General features: G+C 44.5%; 1 protein-coding gene across 1 annotated transcript in view; it reads right to left on the bottom strand.

Moving 5' to 3' along the window:
* Positions 1 to 479: 479 nt before the first annotated feature.
* The window catches only part of URB2 (URB2 ribosome biogenesis homolog), a 101,041-nt gene continuing 81,596 nt past the window's right edge, over positions 480 to 19,924 (bottom strand). The window contains exons 7-10 of the mRNA XM_044289496.1: positions 13,360 to 13,602; positions 7,841 to 7,931; positions 2,824 to 2,951; positions 480 to 1,121 (exon numbers count right to left, since the gene is read on the bottom strand). Of these exons, the coding sequence (XP_044145431.1) occupies positions 924 to 1,121; positions 2,824 to 2,951; positions 7,841 to 7,931; positions 13,360 to 13,602 (660 nt within the window). The 3' untranslated portion in view covers positions 480 to 923. The remainder of the gene's footprint in view (positions 1,122 to 2,823; positions 2,952 to 7,840; positions 7,932 to 13,359; positions 13,603 to 19,924) is intronic.

Below are 19,924 nucleotides of genomic sequence, written 5' to 3'. Positions count from 1 at the left end.
ATCACCGTGCAATGCATGTCGTATATAGGCATAAGTGATTGAGGAGTAGATGTCGGACTGTATTTCATATTTATTCGTCGGTTTGGTCCCGACTTTTCCTTTTTGCTGTGTGTGAATCAACATGCTGTAACTTTATTACTTTTTGCAAAGTATAAATAAAGAATAAAAAAATAAAAACACTGCACTAGAGAGTGTATAAAAGAAGTGCCCATGCTACACCATGAGAAAGGGACTGAGAAGGCTTCAAAAAGTACTGGGCTTAGAATGATGATGTAATGGGTGGGGAAGAATAGAGTAGTACTGGGCGTGGAGCAGCAGTACAAGGGTACATAGAAGAGCTGCTTCCACACTGAGGATGTTTCCAAGAAAGATCGAGCAGGGAGAGGCGTGCCATAAGAGAAATGAGGACAGCTCAGCTTTATCAAAACACACATCAAGGTGCTCATTTAGCTTTATAATAAGCAACTGGAGTTTTTTTGAATATATATTTTTATTTTCATAAACTCTGAAAATGCCTTTTAACCCAGCAACAAGGTTATACAAGATATTCCTTGTATGTAAACAAGAATTCAGTTTATTCTGCAGCACAATACAGAAATTGATACCGTTCACATCATTCCAGATCCTCAAATCTCCCCCATTATGACATAACTGAGGATATTTATCAAACTGGTATAAAATAGAACTGACTTAGTTGCCCATAGCAACCAATCAGATCCCACCTTCAAATTCCAAAGGGGCTGTGAAAAATGAAAGGTGGAAACTGTAACCAGTTTGATAAATCTCCCCCAATGTCCCCATCTCACACACAATAAGTCAATAAGTGGTGTACCCACAGAAATATTGGCAGATGTTGCCCATGCCTGGATTTGAATTCAGCACCCAAATGCTGCAAATACTCCATGCTAACCATAGAGCCACCATTATACTGTATATTTCTCTTCTTTTTGATTCCTTGTTCTGTAGTGGGAAGAATATTCGCAATATATTTCTTTAAACATTTCTCGTGCTCCAATCTGGAAGGATGTATTTAAGAATTTAATATCACGATCAATACATATATCTAAGATATGAAAGATCCCTTCTGTCAAATACTTTTTTACTTCAGGCTGAAGCGTCACCTACATGAAAACAAAAGAAGAAAGTGTTACAAAGGTGACAATGCTAAATAAAGTGGATCAAGAGTTGTTTTTTTTAAAGGCAGGAAAACTATTACCCTAATATAAAAAAAAATTTGTGTGGAGATCAGTTTGCAGAAGTCTTTGAAAACAGTTCATGCTTTACATTGATATGTACAGTATATTAAAGGCCTTCTGTCACTAGAATCATTGTAGTGATACAGGCGGACTTTCAAAATGTGAGCAGGTCATATATTTAAAGTTCAGTTTTCTCAGAAATAAATCCATAGGTGGCGATGTGACCAAAACTGCTAGCTTCTGCTGAAATGTGCACATGTTGCAGGTCAGCTGGTTCACTACAATAGTTCTGGTGACAGACGCACTTTAATATCTGTCCAAACTAAAATCTAATCTTAGAATTGGTGTGTCTACCAATCTATAATTGGTCTACTGGAATCATTCATGGTTAGGCCTCATGCACACGGCCGTGTTCCAAGGCCGAGAACGGTCCGTGGTAACCCGGCCAGGACTCCCGTTGACAGCAAGAGCGCATGGCGTCATTGGTTGCCGGTCACCTAAACCCAGGCACATTAGATGTTAAAACATTACTATAATAAGCCAACCCCTGTACTAGGCTTCTAGGCTTATTGCTGGTATATTACAATTCATGCCTGTAGGTGGCAGCACTGAATTGTAAAATACTGATCTTTGTATATTGTAATGGATAAAATGTAATTACTTTATACAAATTGCAATCTAATGATAGCATGCTGAGGTCCACTTGGGCCCCCCCCCGCAAAAAATAAATAAAAAATTAAAAGCTTTTTAAAAAAATATATAAAAAATTCAAATCACCCTCCGTTCCCCACAAGAAAAATATCATAAAGAAATCATAATAGGTGCTGCTGTGTCCAAAAATGCCCGCATTATTAAAAAAGACTTGATGGTGCCTTCTCTATATTTGCTTTGACAGCAAGCCAATCACCATGGGAATAAATATGTAACTGAATCCACATCTGGTAATTAGACCCAGTATTGGGTCAAAGGTGTTGATTCCATTATCCTAATTGGAGTCAGTAGGTGATAAAGACTTCCCAGAAAAAGGTGTCAAGACAGAATTATACGTGGCAGACAAGCTTGAATAGAGGTGGGGGGGTTAGACATCTATTGTCTGCCATGTATAATGCTGTCTTGACACCTTTTTCTGGGAAGTCTTTATCACCTACTGACTCCAATTAGGATAATGGAATCAACACCTCTGACCCCACGCTGGGTATAATTACCAGATGTGGATTCAGTTACATATTTATTCCCAGAATTTTTGTACAATCACTCAGAATTGAGAAAGCTTGTTGGAAGAACGAGTGAAACGTTTTCAAGAAATCTACAGTACGTCCAGTTGCCTTGAATTATTCTTTACAGATATAATCATTACTGAGGACCAGCAATTGACTGCATTTCAAGATCAACCTGTGTTTGTAATTTTAACAATTGCTAGTTACTGTTACAATGTCACAATTTGATTCTACTATTCTGCTTTATATCAGAACAGTTAGGTTACCAAAGTGTAAATTATACATATACATAAAGTGACAATGGTATACACATAATAAAAAGGTATTTAAGAATCACACACTTAAAAAAACAAAAAAAAAGGAGATATCATCTTAAGTCATAGTAAAAGGAAGATAAAACAGATTTATACCTTCTGCAGTTCATGTATATACTGTGAAACAATGAAAGTAGAAAACACAGTGAATTCCTCAGTCTTTGCCGCAATGAAAGTATACTTTCTTTCTACCAGCTTGGCACATTTTTGAATATTAATAATACCTTTAAAGAAAAAAAAGAGTTTTAAAAGGTGAACTGAAAGTATAGTATGCACACCTAAAAATGAAGGGTGTTATCAAAGACTTAAAAAGACCTTCGAGAGTGCCCGACCCATTCGGAGGTTCATGCTCTGACATTAACATCCTATTGATGGGGCCATGTGACTACTGCAGCCAATCACTGGCCACGGCGATGACATGTCACCTATGTGGAATGTCACTGGGTCACATGTCACCTATGTGGCATGTCACTGGGTCACAGACTTCAGCAGTCACGTGGTGGCCGTCAACAGGATATCTATGCCACAGCATCAAGGAGCTGCAGAGATGGCTGGGTGTAATGAAGCCAGAAACTAAGTAGCGGGGAACAGATAAGTATGAACCCCAACTGTGGGTCAACCACTCTTTTAAAGTCTTGCATAACCCCTTTAACTCCTCTCATACCATTACATGAGATGTCATGCCACAGATAGAATTTGCACTTAATAAAATTGTAACTTTCACTGGCAAGGATGTAATTTCATCATGGCTTCAAATTGCCATTCAGTCCTGGGCAACCCATTAACCCCTTCATGACAACCATTTTTGTTTTTATTTTTTTTACTCCCTGTCTTCTCAGAGCCACAACTTTTTTTAAATTTATTTATTTACATAGCTGTATGCAGACTTATTTTTTGCTGGACTAGTTGCCCTTTCTAATAGCACCATTTAATACTGCATACGATGAAGCTGAAAAACATTCCAAATGAGGAGCAATTGGAAAAAAAAACTAAAAAAACACCACTAATCTGCAAAGGATTTATGGGTTTTGTATTTACTATGTTTCCTATGTGGTAAAAAATAAAAATAAATAAAGACTTTGAACAAGAACATTTTTTCTTTGCATTGCCATATTCTGATCCCTATTATTTGTATTTATTAGAGCTTTGTGAGGGCTCATAATTTGTGGGGCAGTTTATATTTATACCATTTTGAAGTGTATATGACTTTCTGATCACTTTTTTTATTTAATTTTTTGGAGAGGTTAAACAACCAAAAACCTGACAAATCATCCACTTTTTGTTACTCCATTCACCAGGATATATATTTTAATATTTTTAATAGAACCGTCATTGTGGGTGATGCTAATGATGCAAATTTTTTTATGTTTATTTTATTTTTTAAATCTTATTGTACTTAAGTATGCGATTGTCTGATTGTTTCTCCCATAGGCTGCAATGGTTTAATATTGCCATGAGCAGGGCTTCACAGGAAGTTCGCTATGACAGGCCTTGGAGCCTATAAAATGCCGGAGGGTGCCACAGCAAAACTGAAAAGAATAGGACATGCCTATTATAAATTTTGCGGGGCCATGGAACGGAGCAACGGATGCGGACAGCACACTGAGTACTGTCCGCATCTTTTGCGGACCCATTGAAATGAATGGTTCCCTATACGGACCGTATAAGGAACTCCAAATACAGCCCGTTTACGGGACGCAAAAAACTTTCGTGTGAACAAGCCCTAAGGCAGGGTTTCTCAACTCCAGTCCTCGGGACCCACCTACCAGTCAGAATTTCGAGAATATCCCACAGAATGAATACCTGTGGTAAGTCCTCATGCATGGACACTAATTATATCACATACTCAATACTAAAGAAATCCTGAAAACATGACTCGTAGTTGGGTCCTGCGGACCGGAGTTGAGAAACCTTACTCTAAGGGCATATTAAGACATCTGTTTAACTCTGCCAACAACAAAAAAAAAAAAAAAAACTGTAGCTCCCAGGCTATGGAGATACAAAAATATTTTTTTTTAGTTCCTAAAATGATAATATAGCGTAAAATCTAAATACATTTTAAAATGTACACATATTAAGTATCGCCGCGTCCGTAAGAATCTGCCCTATAAAAATAACATTTGATAAAACCCCTCGAATGAACAGCGTTAAAAATATAAAATAAAAACTGTGCCAAAACACCCATTTTTGGGCAAAATTTCCATTTGAATCCTTTTTTCCAGTAATAAAGCAAGGGTTAACAGCCAAACAAAACTAAATATTTATTGCCCTGATTCTGTAGTTTGCAGAAACACCCCATATTTTGTCGTAAATGGCTATATAGCCACACGGCAGGGCATAGAACGAAGGGAACTCCATATGGTTTCTGGAAGGCAGATTTTGATGGACTGGTTTATTTACACCATGTCCCATTAGAAGCCCCCCCTGATGTAGCCTAGACTAGGAACTCCAAAAAAGTGATCCCATCTAAGAAACTACACCCCTCAAGGTATTTAAAAGTTACTTTACGCTTATTTCCTATGTAAGAGCTGACATATTTAACCGGCATCTACGCCTCCTGGTTAGTCAATACTGAACTTGCATTCTCCATGGATTGTACTTAATGCCTGTTGGCTTTCTGAGCCTTACCTAGTGGGTGTTAGGTCGCCTCTCCTGGCACACGCACGGCCTTTCAGTAGGCTTGTTCTTCTATACATTGATTAACTGACTCATTCCTATGTATGCGTTGTAATCTGTACGCTTCCTCGATTTTTGGGCTTGTTGCCCTTATGTTATTGTTACATATCATTATGATGGCAATAATAATAAAATAAAGATATGATAAAAAAAAAAAAAAAAAGTTGCTTTACAAACTTTGTTAACCCTTTAGGTGTTCCACAAAACTAAATAGCGAATGTAGAAACAATTTTAGAATTTAAATTTTTTGTTACCTTGCCTCAAAAAAGTGTAATAAAGAGCAACCAAAAATCATATTTACCCTAAAATAGTCCCAAAACAACCACCGTATCCCGTAGTTTCCTAGATGGGGTGTTTTTGCAAACTACTGAATTAGGGCAACCCATATTGAGTTTTGTTTGGCAGTTAACCCTTACTTTATTACTGGAAAAAATGGGTTAAAAATGGAAAATTTTCCAAAAAATTGAAATTTCTAAATTGTTTCTCCATCTGCCATTAACTCTTGTGGAACACGTAAAGCAGGGCTGGCCAACCTGTGGCTCTCCAGCTGTTGTAAAACTACAACTCCCACCATGCTTTGCTGTAGGCTGATACCTGTAGGCAGTCTGGGCATGCTGGGAGTTGTAGTTTTGCAACAGCTGGAGAGCCTCAGGTTGGCCATCCCTGACCTAAAGGGTTAACAAAGTTTGTAAACCCAGTTTTAAATACCTTGAGGGGTGTACTTTCTTAGATGGAGTCACTTTTTTAAAATTTCTAGGGGTGCAACGGGGAGGGGGGGCTTCAAATGGGACATAGTATAAACAAAACCAGTCCTGCAAAATCTGCCTTGCAAAACCCATATGGTGTTCCCCTCCTATGTCCTCCCGTTTGGCCAAACAGTAGTTTACGACCACATATGGGGTGTTTCTGCAAACTACAGAATCAGGGCAACCCATATTGAGTTTTGTTTGGCAGTTAACCCTTGTTTTTTTCCTGGAAAAAAAATATTATATTGGAAAATTTTCCCCCCCAAAAAAATCTGAATTCTTACATTTTATGTCCATATGCCAAGAAGTCTTGTGGAAGACCTAAAGGGTTAACAAAGTTTCTAGAATAGGGTCATTTTTGGATGGTTTCTATTATGTAAGCCTCACAAAGTGACTTCAAACCTGAACTGGTCCATAAAAAGTGGGATTTGGAAAATTTCTGAAAAATTTAAAAATTTGCTTCTAAATGTCAAAGCTATGTAAGATCCCCAAAAAATAAAATATAATTCCCAAAATGATACAAACATGAAGTAGACATATGGGGAATGTAAAGTCATCAACATTTTTGGGGGTATTACTATGTATTACAGAAGTAGAGAAACTGAAACTTGCTAATTTTTTCACATTTTTGGTAAATTTGGTATTTACTTTACATTTTTTACCCAATTTTAGCAGTGTCATGAAGTACAATATGTGACGAAAAAACAATCTCATAACGGCCTGGGCGAGTCAAAAGTTATCAGCACTTAAAATGACACTGGTCAGATTTGCAAAAAAAATGGCCAAGTCCTTAAGGTGAAATAGGACTGAGTCCTTAAGGGGTTAAGGTTGTGCAGATTATTTACACCCACAAATATTCATGAGGGATAGCTCAGGCATTGTTACTACACGCCCCCACAGCTTTGCTGCAGCATGTAAACAAAGCAAGAATAACAGCACAATGCAAAGGTGTAAGTATGGGTTTTCTCTTAAGAAATCAAGCTTAACTAATGTATATGCATGTCCTGATGAGTTTCATAAGGTTTTTTTTTTTTCTCCATAACTCGGATAACCCCTTTAAAGGCTGATGCCTTTTCAATTTTTTGTACCTGTCCCCAGAAGTGCATCATATATATTGAAACAAAACATTGCTCCCCACACATCTTCCTGTCTTGTAATCGTCACTGGAGCCAATGATTTGCTTCAATGATGACATTTACCCAAAATCGCACATGACTTCTGGTCATGTGCCACTTGGCAACATATCACTGCTGAAGCCGGTTATTGGCTGCAATTGCACACATGACCTTATCCATCAAGACGTTAGCAGGCCAGGAGTATGGACGTTTGCTGAATGAAGCCAGGGAGCTGGAATGGAGCATTGGTAAATAACTAATGCTTTTTCCATAGGTACAACATGCTGCTGTCAGTTAATTCCAAAGGGCTGGACAACCGATTTAAAGAACCCATAAATTATCTCCACAAGTATAAGTTGTAGCTTGTTATGTATGAACTTCTATAGTATAGTTGGTGCCATTACAAACATTGTGTGTTGTGTTAGGGCTTACCACGCATACTCAACAAGTGGTGAACGTACTGGTGTTCCTGAGTGTGTGGACTGTTTGGGGTATGTGTTACATCAAATTTGTAATCTGTGTGAGGCAATTGTGAGCTGTGGAATAGTAACCTTCATAAAAACTCAAGTAGGTTACCTTTGTCTCCTTTTTGTTGTCCCTCATGCAAGACAGATGCAACCAATCTATGAAAACAGCTCAAGAATGTGGGAACTGATTTCAACATTACCTGGATGTATGGAGAAAAACAGTGAGAGACTAAGTAAGGAATTATAAAACAGAATACATTCAACACAAGCATGTCATTTTAAAACGTAAAAAATCCTGGACTTAATGCATAAAAACTGTAATGTAAACTGTCATGTTTATGCTGGCATACAAAGCAATGCGTGAAAATATTCACAGCTTAAAGGGAACCTGTCACCGGGATTTTGTGTATAGAGCTGAGGACATCGGTTGCCAGATGGCCGCTAGCACATCCGCAATATCTAATCCCCATAGTTCTGTGTGCTTTTATTGTGTCAAAAAACCGATTTGATACATATGCAAATTAACCTGAGATGAGTCCTATCCCTGAATCATCTCACATACAGAAATAATCTCAGGTTAATTTGCATATGTATCAAATCGTGTTTTTTTTTTGACACAATAAAAGCACACAGAGCTATGGGGACTGGGTATTGCGGATGTGCTAGTGCTCATTTTGCCAAACAGGTTCTGGGATGGACCTGCCAAAAGCGGACGCAACCAAATTGCCTCAGACAAACGGGAAAAAAAATGGGCGTCCTTCAGCAAGAACCTACATAATAGCACCTGGCATCTGTCAATGTCTGGGTATACTAGCTACGCACAAATGGCACCAGTAAAAGATCCAGTTGCCGGATCATCTCAATGTGGACTAACCTGATCGCCATGCTGAATTAGCAAAATGGGTGTCACAGCAATTGCAATGGAACTCACATTTCACAGAGATGGTACTGTACAGTGATAAAGCAAACTTTTTTTTTGTCACCTTGTCCCCCCAAAATATAGGATTGGACTGTTCAATTATGGGCTGGACGTTCGATAAAATGGCTTTTTTGGCGGTTTTACTTTTTTCGTGTGGTATTGAATGGTATCGAGTAGGAATAATACAAGTCACCCGTGCATACTAAATGGTAAAACACTGGGTAACACTGACATGGAAAAGACCTAGGAATTTTGGCGAACAGCAAACTAAGCTGCAGAAACCAGTGTCAGGCAGCTGCTGCCAAGGCCAATAAGGTAATGGGTTGTATCAAAAGGGGCATAGATGCCCATGATAAGAACATAGTCCTACCACTTTACAAATCGCTAGTCAGACCACACATGGAGTACTGTGTACAGTTCTGGGCTCCTGTAAGCAAGGCAGACATGGCAGAGCTGGAGAGGGTTCAGAGGAGGGCAACACAAGTAATAACTAGAATGGGGCAACTACAGTACCCTGAAAGATTATCAACATTAGGGTTATTCACTTTAGAAAAAAGACGACTGAGAGAAGATATAATTACTATGTATAAATATATCAGGGGTCAGTACAGAGATCTATCCCATCTTCTATTTATCCCCAGGACGGTGACTGTGACGAGGGGACATCCTCTGCGTCTGGAGGAAAGAAGGTTTGTACACAAACATAGAAGAGGATTCTTTATGGTAAGAGCAGTGAGACTATGGAACTCTCTGCCTGAGGAGGTGGTGATGGTGAGTACAATAAAGGAATTCAAGAGGGGCCTGGATGTATTTCTGGAGCGTAATAATATTACAGGCTACAGCTACTAGAGAGGGGTCGTTGATCCAGGGAGTTATTCTGATTGCCTGATTGTAGTCGGGAAGGAATTTTTTTCCCCCCTTAAGTGGGGAAAATTGGCTTCTACCTCACAGTTTTTTGGTTTTTGCCTTCCTCCTGATCAACTTGCAGGATGACAGGCCGAACTGGATGGACAAATGTCTTTTTTCCGCATTATATACTATGTTACTAGGAGTATCGCAATACTTTTTTATGGTATCGAAATCCAATCAAAATGTTGGTAATCGTGACAACCCTACACATACCAGATTTCTAAAATCTGGCTTGGTCAATAAAGCCCATACAGGCATGGTAACCAAGGGGTTAGTTCTCTAATTCTCCCAAGCATAGCAATGTGAAACAAGTGTACATTGTGTAATGTAGGACATTGCTTCAGTGCTTAAGAAAGTAACTATTTTAGCTTTACAACTTTAGCTCTCATAAAAATCATCCAAGTACAGATTTTATTTTAGGCATGCCAAAACCAATGTTGGCGTAGGCACCATCTTGGAGTGTGCAATGCAGCATGAGTAATGGCTCTCTTTTAAACTAGATTTGATTTTGTCTTGAAGATCATTGTATTAGGCTTGTGATTTTCTTTGCACGTTATGATTAGCCTTTTATCTGCATAGTCGAATCTCTCGTTTACACACATGCAGGGCCGGACTGGCCATAGGGCAGACCGGGCATTTGCCCGGTGGGCCGGGCCGAACACAAGCAGCCGTTTTTTTTTATTTTTTATTAATGTGGCAGGCAGCAAACAGCAAAAGGACGGCCCGATGTGGGCGGAGCTATCATAGCCCCGCCCCTTTTCTACACGCGAAGCGATTCCTGCAGCCTGAACCTTTCCTGCCCAGCAGCATGCTGAACATCAGTTGGATTGTCACCAGTTAACTGCACCAGTGATGTGAGTGACAGGGGAACTGCGGTTATATTCAGCTTTTCCAGACTGTGCACATGTGACCTGCAGTACAGTAGGAAAGCTGGGTGAATTATATCATGAAATGTCATCCAGCTTCCCTGCTATCCTGCATGGCACAAGTGCAGAGGCATTAGAGTATGGGGGAGAGGCACAGCAGGAAAGCTGGGTGTCTATATATGTGTATGGTATATGTGTGCGTCCATGTATGTGGAGAGTGTGTGCATGTGTGCGTCCATGTATGTGGAGAGTGTGTGTATGACTGCGTCCATGTATGTGGAGAGTGCGTCCATGTATGTGGAGATTGTGTGTATGACTGCGTCCATGTATGTGGAGAGTGTGTGTATAACTGCGTCCATATATGTGACGAGTGCGTGTATGACTGCGTCCATATATGTGGAGAGTGTGTGTATGACTGCGTCCATGTATGTGGAGAGTGTGTGTATGACTGCGTCCATGTATGTGGAGAGTGCGTCTATCACTGCGTCCATGTATGTGGAGAGTGCGTGTATGACTGCGTCCATGTATGTGGAGAGTGCGTGTATGACTGCGTCCATGTATGTGGAGAGTGCGTCCATGTATGTGGAGATTGTGTGTATGACTGCGTCCATATATGTGACGAGTGCGTGTATGACTGCGTCCATATATGTGGAGAGTGCGTGTATGACTGCGTCCATGTATGTGGAGAGTGCGCGTATGTGTGCGTCCATGTATGTGGAGAGTGCGTGTATGACTGAGTCCATGTGTGTGGAGAGTGCTTCCATGTATGTGGAGAGTGCGTCCATGTATGTGGAGAGTGTGTGTATGACTGCGTCCTTGTATGTGGAGAGTGTGTGTATGACTGCGTCCGTGTATGTGGAGAGTGTGTGTATGACTGCGTCCGTGTATGTGGAGAGTGCGTCCATGTATGTGGAGAGTGCGTCCATGTATGTGGAGAGTGCGTCCATGTATGTGGAGAGTGCGTCCATGTATGTGGAGAGTGCGTCCATGTATGTGGAGAGTGTGTGTATGACTGCGTCCGTGTATGTGGAGAGTGCGTCCGTGTATGTGGAGAGTGCGTCCATGTATGTGGAGAGTGCGTCCATGTATGTGGAGAGTGCGTCCATGTATGTGGAGAGTGCGTCCATGTATGTGGAGAGTGCGTCCATGTATGTGGAGAGTGCGTCCATGTATGTGGAGAGTGCGTGTATGACTGCACTATGGGGGCATCTACTGGGGGCCCTATATACTGGCACGCATTATAGGTGGGCACTATGAAGTGGGGGACAAGAGCACTATGAGGGCATTATATAGGGGCATTTAATACTGGTACCCATTTTGATGCCACTATGGGGAAGGGAGGAAAGGAGCATTATAGGGGTATATATGTGGGGCATTTTATAGTGCCACATTATGGAGGGCACTATGGAGACGGGGAAGGAGCACTATGGGGGCATCTTCTGGGGGGACTATATAGGAGTATTTTATACAGGCACAAATTATAAGGTCACTATGGGCACCTAAGCTCAACTGGGCACTAAGTGTTTTTTGTAGTGGCACACAGTGCAGGTCATTAGAACACATGAGGGCACTCTGGGGACATTGGCTCTACTGGGGGGCACTAAGAGGTGGTGTTTCTTTTTTTACTGCCACACGACTGAGCATTTTTTGTACTGGTGCACATTATAAAGATAATTATTACTATCGGGGCATTATGGTGGGCTTTATTACAACTGGGGGACTATGGGAGCATTATTACTTGTGGGACACATTACTGACTTTGGGAGCACCATTACTTTGGGGGCACCCTGGCACAGCATCAGTTTAGCACAGTTCTTTTTGCAGTATAGTTTTGGGGAGCACAGCTTCTCATTATTGGGGGTGCATGATGGGATGTTAATTGGAGGATGATGGAAAAGTAGGAAACTAAGATGTCTGTCAAACTCTGCAGAGACGTGAGATGGCTGAAAGAAATGATCACAGTGGTCTGGTCTGAATGGAGAAGATGAAGAAAGAGAACATCTACATCAGAGGAGACGTCACTGGATATAAGAGGTATGGGGCGCTGTATGAGGCTACTTTCACATCTGCGATAGTGATCCTGGCGGCTGTTCCAGCTGAGAATTCACTGGATCCAGCACTGCTGGATGCAGACGGAATGCCCGCCAGCCCCATTAACTATAATGGGGTACGGCAGAGATCCGGCCACAATCTGGGAAAAATGCAGAGAATCAGCGGGACATAAACCGCTGCATGCTGTGCTTTGTGTCCAGTCGATTCCTTGCATTTTCTGCCGGATTAGGTGGCCGGATCATACTAAGACCCCTAATGTCACCTGGGGACCCCCAAAGAACCTTGTGTGTTGGCTGAAGCCTTCCTATCTTACTGGTGGCTGCCCCTGCCTCTCAATTGTGCTTCCGATGTTGGCTCCGACCCTAGACTGCAAGGGGGTGGGGCCTGTTGTGGGTCATGTGATTGGGCTGCTCAGTCAAAAATGCCCGGGCCTATTTTTTGTCCCAGTCCGGCCCTGCACACATGCATATATAGCTAATATCGCCAGTCCTGTCTGTGTCCCTTTTCCTCCAATGATGTTGCATTTCTCGCAAATCCTCTTAACTGTTTTATCATATGAACTAATAAAGTATATGAATTATTATAATTGAGTGTAGTCTGGTACTTTTTTGTAGGTTTGTAGATGTAATCATAACCATAGGCACACATCATTTTATGGCCTAAAGGGAATAAATGCAACATATTGCATGGTTTGTTATTGCTTTTAGTTGTGTAGATGTTCTTTCCCTATACAAATGATGAATCTTTTTTTCTCCTTTTTACAGCATATTTTAATCCAATATATTAACTACCATACAGTTAGTTGTGCAGGCTGCATTTTTAAAACACAAAAGAAATGTCATTATTACAACAATTTGATGTGCTATTAGAATCCTAAATTACCTTTGGATGACACTGTAATACAGAAAATAGCACTTCATGTATTGCCAAGAATACTGTATAGAAGTCTTCAGTTTTCACATTTTCAAGTGGCACCGTTAGGAGTGTGCTTAATGAGAGCGTAACATGATGGGGATTGATTAAAAAATGCTCTCCTTGTCGTAAAAACAAAGCCATAGTGTGAAGCACAGGGACAACAACAGTGGAAATTAGCGTATGTTCTTTACAAGCTTCGATGCTTAGGGCCTGCAAGGAGTAAACAGTAAAAAAATAAAAATAAATTAGTCTTGCCCATAATTTGATTATTGATAACACGTTAAAGAGAACTGGTCACCTCCCCACACCCTATTAAGTGCAGTACTACATGACTAGTACTATTCCCACTGACCATTGGTCAGAAATCTATAAGTCTATACTCGACCCCGTTTCCTTACAAATAAGAGGACTAAAGTGTGAGGACTAAATTGCACATGCACATAATGGAGATGACTCAGATCAGTCCAACAGTGGGGAAACAGCGGTGAGTATGGACTTAGATTAGTGATTGGAGGTCAGCAGGAGCAGTACTATTCAAGTGATGCTGCACTTTAGGCTTGGGGGAGATGACAGATTCCCTTAAATGAAGTAGAAAGAGAGACATTTCCTCGTGATCATTTATTAAGACTGGCCATTTTGTAGCAACAAGGACCTTTGGTGACGTCACTCCGGTCATCACATGATCCATCACCATGGTAAAAGATCATGTGATGGATCATGTGATGACTGTGACGTCACCAAAGGTCCTTGTTGCTACACAAAACTAAGATCAAGACAGAAGGAGATGCCGGGCTGCGCAAGCAAGTGGACTAAGGTGAGTTAAAAAAAAAAAAATTAACCCCTCCAGCGCTATTTTACTATGCATTCTGTATTCAGAATGCTATTATTTTCCCTTATAACCATGTTATAAGGGAAAATAATAATGATCGGGTCTCCATCCCGATTTTATTACAAGACCCGGAGGCTCATATTGCTATTCTCCTTCTTTACTCTGACCAATAGCAGCAAAGATAAAAATAAATATTGAACATTTGAACAGCCCCTCCCCATAGTCCCAGTATAACAGGCCACTCCGCCTGCAAATCCTCCTCATTCTTTGCTGCTGACCGCAGAGATAAGTACCTGTGATATTTGTCTGATTACTATTACTGTTTCTCTTATTGTAGTTTTTTCCCTTTTGGGTTTTATGTGATACTCTATTGTTTGCAGGTTGTTTTATGGGATCTCCCATTGACTTTTGCTGTGTGATTCCTTAGCACAGCTCTGGTGACCTGTGTTCAGGGGTACCCTGTGTGTCCGATTATCCCTTTGGGGGTTATCATCCCCTTCTGTCTGTGCCTCTCCCTATCAGGGTTTGTTACTTCTGTCATCTGACTGAGTTTTTTCTCTCTCCCCGGCTTGCCGTTCGCACTGCGCACCTCCCCTCGCTCTCCCTCCCCCATCCGCTTATCTTTCGCGCCGCGGCTCACCTTTGATCTGGCCGCCGGCGCTCCTGCTTGCCGCGCTTCGCTCCGCCCGAGATCTCGCGAGATCTCGGGCGCTTCCGGGTTCAGTGCGGCGCTCCGTAGTCTCGGCGCGCACTGTCCTGCATCTGCTCCGGCTCCTGTGCTCGGCGGCCTCCCTGCTTACCGGTTCCCGCTTCTTTCTATCAGGTTTCTCCCCCACTCTAGTTCCTCTCCCTGGCTGGGGAAAATCCTCACCAGCGGAGTTCTTAGGGTAGGATTAGTGTTCAGTTTAACCCCTTTCACTACAGATATAGAGGCGGGCTGTGTGATAATGCCCCATACAGATCTCAGTGGGCAGGGCCCTATGGAAGAGGATATGCCTCAGGCTGATTTAACCCCTTCTGGGGATGATTGTGAGATTGGGACACCCTCTGCGGATCCTTCCCTGGTTTTTCAAACTACCTTATCTAATGTGATTGCTGCGGCCATGGGATCAATGACTTCGGTCATTTCCCAGTCTATTGCCCAAGCCCTTGCAACCCATCCAGCTGCCTCTCCCACCCCACAGCCCGCTACGGTATCTAAACCTACCGGGCCAGGGCCTGCCTCCAGAACAAGCTTGACTGGTGACGTTGTCTCCACCAATGTTGGCGCGCTGGGTTCGCGCAAGAGAGCCTGTACGCGTCAGGCAGAACATACGCGCAGTTGGAAAAGTGCTAGAGCACTACAGGATGTAGCGTCCGGCTCTGAAGTCGGTTCGGATGAGGAGGCTTTAGGTGACGCCTTTGAGGAGGCAGAGGACGACCCTTCTGGGGTCATAGATTCAAACCCTTTACCCGGGTGCAGCTCCATGCTTTCGGCAGCAGACGCGTCTTTGACGGACCCGTCAGGGCAACCTCTCTTTGACCCGGATTCCCTACACCACCCTCGGTCTGCGGAATGGTTGCCGTTGGAGCATGTCTCCAAATATTTGGAGGCCCGAGTGCGTTGCCCCCTCTCCAAAGAGGCGCGCAACAAGCTTAGGGCGGAATGCCCCAGACCCGTAATTCCCAACAGGGTGTGCGAGACTCCGGCGGTAGACCCTAAAATGACCCAATTCCTCACCAAATCTGGGTGGAATCCGAGGAAGGGTCTGGAGTCGGCCCTGCGTGCCTGTCAGGACAAGCTCCTGGACATATTTGGCCCCCTGGCAAAGATTTTTGATCTGGCCGAGGCTGCCAAGGCCGAGGGTAAACAGGTAGACCCTCTAGAGCTGCGCGAGTGGGTGCAGCGCGCGATTTGCGTGGCAGGAAACGTCAACACGTCCCTGGCCATTGAACGGCGCAAGGCCATTCTTTTCAAGATTGAGCCTAAACTCTCCAACTTGGCGCTCACGGAAGCCGGTAAGGAGGCCCAGGGCTTGCTGTTTGGCGAGTCCTTTATTAAGGACTTAGGCCGTTTTGTTGGTGCCTTTACAGCACTCGATAAGGCCCAGAGTTCAATGAAACGGGTGTTTCACGGTAGGGTCTCTACCAGGGCCGGCAGTTTCAGGGGCCGTCTGTCCGGCCGTGCCCACTTCCAATCCCGTGCTACGGGCAGAGGCTCCTTCTCCCAGAGACCTGCATTCCAGGAGCAGAGGCGGGAGACATCATCTTTCTTCCCTTCCCGGGGAGGATCCTGGAGACCTAGAGGATACAGAGGACACCCTGGTTCCAGACGTCCTTATGGTAAGACCGATGCCTCATTTCAATTCTTCAACTGTTTGTGTAGGGGGCAGACTCCAGCTCTTTTCTCGAGCTTGGTCGCGCATCACCTCGGACCAATGGATTCTCTCCACGGTCAGGGGTTTCCACATAGAGTTGACATCTCCCCACCTATCCATCCCGCCCCCACATCCGGCAGTGCTGTCAGTAGAGAGCCGCATACTTGTGGACTCAGAGCTATCCGAGCTCTTCCGCAAAGGGGCCATAGAGCCGGCTCCGGCATCCACTGGTGCGATAATCAGCAACATTTTCTTGGTGGCGAAAAAAGGGGGCCAGCTTCGGCCCGTCATCAATTTACGCGCTCTCAACGCGTTCGTCAGGTACCGCCATTTCAAGATGGAGGGCATCCATCTCCTGCGGGACCTGCTTCAGGTGGGCGATTGGATGGTCAAGTTGGACCTGAAGGACGCGTATCTTACCGTCCCTGTCGAGGACGCGTCCAGGAACCTTCTATGTTTCCTTTGGAAGGACAGGATTTGGCGGTTTACATGCCTCCCTTTCGGCCTCTCTTCTGCTCCGTGGTGCTTCACCAAGCTGATGCGCCCTGCTATGGCCTGGCTGCGCAGTCGGGGAGTTCGTCTCATCGTCTATCTGGACGACATCCTGATCATGGCACAGGATCATGCAGTATTACTGAATCACCTTCGCTGGACAATGGATCTCCTGTCGGATCTGGGTTTCCTTCTCAATCAGGAGAAGTCCTGTCTCACCCCGGCTCGCGAGATGGAGTTCCTGGGGTTTCTGGTGGATTCCACGGCAGGGACTCTCAGCCTACCGCCGACCAAGGTCCGGTCCATTCGGAAGGAGTTGTGCAGAGCCAGGTTGTCTTCCCAGATCCCGTTGCGTCAACTAGCCAGGATCATAGGCCTTCTGGCTTCTTCCATCCAGGCGGTCTTCCCAGCCCCACTACACTACCGGGCCCTCCAGCGACTGAAGATTTTCCACCTCCGGAGGGGGGCTTCCTATGCGGATTGGATTTCCCTGGACGAGGAAACCAAGGAGGAGCTATCCTGGTGGATCCACAATTTACAGGCTTGGAACGGCAAGGCTATTTTCGGTCATCGCCCGGACTTCATGGTGGATTCGGATGCCAGCCTGTCGGGCTGGGGAGCTCACTGCGAGGGGATCTCAACCGGAGGCGGCTGGTCAGCGGACGAAGCGGGATTCCATATCAATGCGCTGGAACTGTTGGCAGGTTCGTTCGCAATCAAGAGTTTCACGAGAGACACGGCCAAGGCTTGCATTCAACTTCGCATGGACAACGTGTCGGCAGTGCGTTACATCAACGGCATGGGCGGTACACGTTCCACCATCCTATCTCGGTTGGCGAAGGATTTCTGGGACTACTGTCTGGACAAGGAGTTGATCGTCTTGGCGGAATATCTTCCGGGCGTCCAGAACATTCGGGCAGATTGGAGCTCTCGATATCTCTCCGACTCCAGCGACTGGCAGTTAGATCCGGCAGTGTTCCGTTCCTTAACGTCTCTTTGGGGGCCTTGCTGTATCGACCTGTTTGCCTCCCGCCTGAACACGCAGCTGCCACGTTTCTACAGTTGGCGCCCGGACCCGGAGGCCGAGGCTGTGGACGCATTCCTACAGGATTGGTCGCGGGGTCTGCTTTACGCATTCCCCCCCTTTCAGCTGATCCCCAGGACCCTGATTCACGTACGCCGTCATTCAGCGGATCTGGTTCTGCTGGTCCCGTTTTGGACTTCCCAGTCGTGGTTTCCTCACCTTCTGGAAATGATGATGGAGACCCCGTACTTGCTCCCGACATCTCAGACTCTCCTCCGAGGTCCGAATCACCAGCTACATCCTCTCCTCCTGGACGGTTCTCTGCGCCTGTTGGCGTGTCGCATTTCAGGGGTCCCTGGGAGGTCCCGGGAGTTTCGGGAACAGCTAGAGTCCTGTTGGAGAACGCTTGGGCCCCAGGGACCAGAAGATCTTACAGATCTGCCTGGGGATCTTGGGATCGCTGGTGCGTGGCTAGGGACTTGGATCCCGTTTCGGCTCCTGTGACGGAGATCTTAGATTTCCTATCTTCTCTTTTCGACCAGGGCAAGGCATATCGCACGATCAGCCTTTTCAGGTCGGCCATTTCTGCGTCCCACCAGGGGTTTGACGGTACTCCTGCGGGGCAACATCCTTTGGTGTGCCGTCTATTGCGTGGCTCTCGGATGTCTCGGCCTCCTAGACCTAGATTTTCGGCTACTTGGGACGTGTCTTGTGTCCTCTCGTTTCTAACTTCTTGGCCTCAGAATTCAGACCTGTCCTTAAGGCAACTGTCGGCGAAGCTGGTCACTCTTTTCTGTCTAATTTCCTGCAAGCGGGTGTCTGACGTCCGGGCTTTGGATTATGATGCCCGCTCGTATACTCCGGAGGGGGTCTCCTTTGACATCTCTAGGAGGACCAAGTCTCACATACGCTCAGTCGCTTATCCGGCTTTCCCGGCCTCGCCTTCTCTCTGTCCGGTGGAATGTCTCAAGGAGTATGAAGCTCGCACTTCCATTCATCGATCACGGGAGTTTTCTCATCTTTTCCTCTCTACCATTCGTCCGTTTGCCCCGGTGACCACTCCCACGCTGGCCAGGTGGATGAAGTGGATCATGGAATTGGCGGGCGTGGACACTTCCATTTTTTCGGCGCATTCTGCTAGGGGGGCATCCGCTACCTCTTTGGCGGTGTCTGGCGCCAGGTTGGAGGACATTTTGAAGTTGGCGGACTGGTCCAGAGTGTCCACGTTCAGAGAATTTTACTTTCGGCCAGGTCCTCACGTTTTCTCATCAATCATTGAGAATTTGTCTTAACTTTGAACTCGCAATATGAGCCTCCGGGTCTTGTAATAAAATCAGGTGATTTTCCTATTTCATGACGTAAAGTCATGATTTTATTAAAGACACGGAGGCGAGTATTGCCCACCCTGAGTTCCCTCCCTATAGGTATGTTTATTATTCTGAATGATGTTTATTCTGCAGATAGTATTGATTTGTGTCATACACATGTTGTTCTTAACTCTATGAGTTTTTTTTCCTGAGTAGGTTTGTTCGCAACCAGTTGATTTTGGATGCCATGTCCCAATTTTTGTTACTGTCATTTTTCTGTTTTTTCACCTTTTCAGGTTGAGACCGGCCCGGTGTGCGGTGTCTGTTGGTCTACGTCGTCGGCAGTTCGGTTCCGGCCGTTTGGTTGATGTGGACAAATCAAGGAGCATCCTTCGGCGCTGTTTCCGGCTCTTCCCGTTTCGCTTCCGGATGGAAGGCGGTTGTTGTTCCATGATGTTCTGGGACTCTTGGTTTTTCCGGTTCTGTTGGATGTTCGGTCTTGCGTTACAAAGAAAGAGGAGGA

This window comes from Bufo gargarizans, chromosome 4 (genome assembly GCF_014858855.1).
Source record: "Bufo gargarizans isolate SCDJY-AF-19 chromosome 4, ASM1485885v1, whole genome shotgun sequence".
Classification (NCBI taxonomy): Eukaryota; Metazoa; Chordata; class Amphibia; order Anura; family Bufonidae; genus Bufo; species Bufo gargarizans.
This window is presented reverse-complemented; position numbering and strand designations above follow the sequence as displayed.